This window comes from Frankliniella occidentalis, unplaced genomic scaffold, assembly GCF_000697945.3.
Source record: "Frankliniella occidentalis isolate FOCC.00 unplaced genomic scaffold, Focc_3.1 Scaffold211, whole genome shotgun sequence".
In the NCBI taxonomy this organism is placed as follows: Eukaryota; Metazoa; Arthropoda; class Insecta; order Thysanoptera; family Thripidae; genus Frankliniella; species Frankliniella occidentalis.
The window spans coordinates 70,368-72,668 of record NW_026267337.1 but is presented as its reverse complement, the minus strand read 5'-3'; the positions used below and the strand labels follow the sequence as shown (position 1 = coordinate 72,668).

The 2,301-nt window shown below is 55.9% G+C and overlaps 1 protein-coding gene across 1 annotated transcript; it reads left to right on the top strand.

The window, feature by feature from the left end:
- The first annotated feature begins 8 nt into the window (after nt 1–8).
- LOC113215563 (histone acetyltransferase Tip60-like) lies at nt 9–715 on the top strand. Its single transcript, XM_052272545.1, has 3 exons — nt 9–229; nt 320–482; nt 556–715. The coding sequence occupies exons 1-3, from the start codon at nt 85–87 to the stop codon at nt 713–715; spliced, it is 468 nt and encodes a 155-aa protein (XP_052128505.1). The 5' UTR covers nt 9–84.
- The last annotated feature ends 1,586 nt before the right edge of the window (nt 716–2,301 follow it).

The window sequence follows — 2,301 nt, the reverse complement described above, 5'->3', positions numbered from 1 at the left end:
TTTCAGAACCTTTGTCTTTTGGCAAAGTTATTTCTAGATCACAAGACCCTCTATTATGACACAGACCCTTTTCTCTTCTATGTGATGACGGATCTGGATAGTAGAGGATTCCATATTGTTGGTTATTTTAGCAAAGAGAAGGAATCAACAGAAGACTACAACGTTGCTTGTATACTTACCATGCCTCCTTATCAGAGGAAAGGATATGGAAAATTGCTCATAGAATTTAGTAAGCAGTTTTAATTTTATTGTTGTATTTGCTGTAATTGTGTTTATTTTTTATGAAGTTTCACTAATACCTCTGAATTTTTCTTCATAGGTTATGAATTATCCAAATTTGAAGGTAAAACTGGATCACCAGAAAAGCCTCTATCGGATTTGGGACTGTTGTCTTATCGGTCGTACTGGGCCAATACTATATTGGACATCTTAATTTCAATAAAGCCTACTGGAGACAACGAAAAAGCGCAAATTACAATCAAGTAAGTCGTGAACTACTTTATTGCTGTCACACTTGTAAATTGCAGGTTGTAATTCAATTGCTTTTCTCCATAGTGAAATTTGTGAACTGACCAGTATCAAAAAAGAAGACGTCATTTCGACCCTCCAAAATTTGAACTTAATCAATTATTACAAAGGCCAATATATAATAACATTAACAGAGGATATGGTACAGCAGCATAAATCTGCAATGGACAAAAGATTGGACTCCTAAAGACTGGTCTAAGCGTTCTAAATGGTAAAGTAACTTTTAAATTATCTACTGCATGATTATTTATGGGTGGGGAGAGCGGGCCTTGCTGGACTAGCCAGTGGGCTCGTGGAGGCATGTCTCCGCGCGATTCTCCCTGGGGGGGGTGGGCAGGGGCTGACCAGAGTAATTAATGCATGGCAGTGCACTGTTCCCGCTTCTGCAAGACTCCAAACGCGTAGGCCAAGGATGGTCCGTTAGGCATGCCCATCCAGCTTCCTTCTGCTTGCTTCTGCTTTGCTCTCTTCGCCTGGCTACTGCGCACTCACTTTCATACCTAATCGCTTCCTCCCAGTCTCCCGCAGGTCCGTTTCAGCCCCCTCCGGCTCCGTACTCCACCGTGCTCCACGCTCAAGAGTTGCAAGCTACGTCCCCTTTACCGTCGCTTAGATCGTCCGCGCAGCGACGCCCTCGGGTGCCCGAGTCGGTACGTCGCCACCTCGCGGCCGGTCTGGGCGCCCTACCGAGGGCGCATGGACGGGTGGGCCGGGGTGACCTCGGGTGGGGGCGAGGGCCGGCACGGGACGGCCTCGCATCACCACCGCCTGCGCGACGCCGCTGGACACCGATGCACTCACGGCACCGACGGCGCAGTGCAGCGCCCCCGGGGACTCGAACGCCGTGGTCGAGGTTCCGCCCAGGACCGTTTTACCCGGATACCGTTCCTGCTGACCGGGGGGCGCCTAGCTTCCCGCCGGGACGGCCCTGCCCGCCTGTGGCCTGCCGTCGCCACTGCCTGCCGCCTCGACCGCCTTCGTGGCCGCCGTCGCCCACCCCCCGCCGACCGGGCGCGCTACGCGGCTGGCACTCGGTCCGCTGCACCTCCTACCCCGGCCCTTGTGGCCGCCTCCCGTTGCCAGGGGCTGGCTGCACCCGGGTTTCGCACCGCGTTGCCGGCTGTCGCTGGGCACCTACGCACTGGCCGTCGGACTACCCCACCTGCTCGGAGCCCCACCGGATGCCTCCCCCTTCCGCGTTCTTTCTGTCTCTCCCCGCCATCCTACGCTGCTTCTGTCTGCCGTGCACCTCTTCTTACCCCAGCCTTCATCTCCTCCACCTTGCCTCTCCTCCGCATCGCCTCTCCACCCCTGTGCCCCACTCTGCCGTCTCCCCTTTCCGCCATCTCGCCTCTCCGGCCCTTTGTCCCCCTCCTCGCCCTCCTCGGCCTCCCACTCTGCCATATTGCCTCTTCCCCATTTTTCTCCGTTCTCACACACCTTGCCTCTTCCCCCTTCGCCTCTCCACCCCTTCGCCCCTCCACCCCTTCGTCTCTCCACCCCTTCGCCCCTTCACCCCTTCGCCCCTCTCCGCCTTCTCCCCTCTCTGCCAGCTCGCCTTCTCTGCCTTCTTGCTTCCTCAACCTGTCCCTTCTTTTCCAAATTGCCTCTTCTCCGCTTTCCCCTCTCCGTCGCTCTGCCTCTCCTGCTCTTCGCCTCTCTCTTTCGCCTCACCTCTCTACCCCTTCGCCTCTCCCAGCCGCCTTCCCTCGCTACCCCTTCGCCTCTCCCAGCCGCCTTCCCTCGCTACCCCTTCGCCTCTCCCAGCCGCCT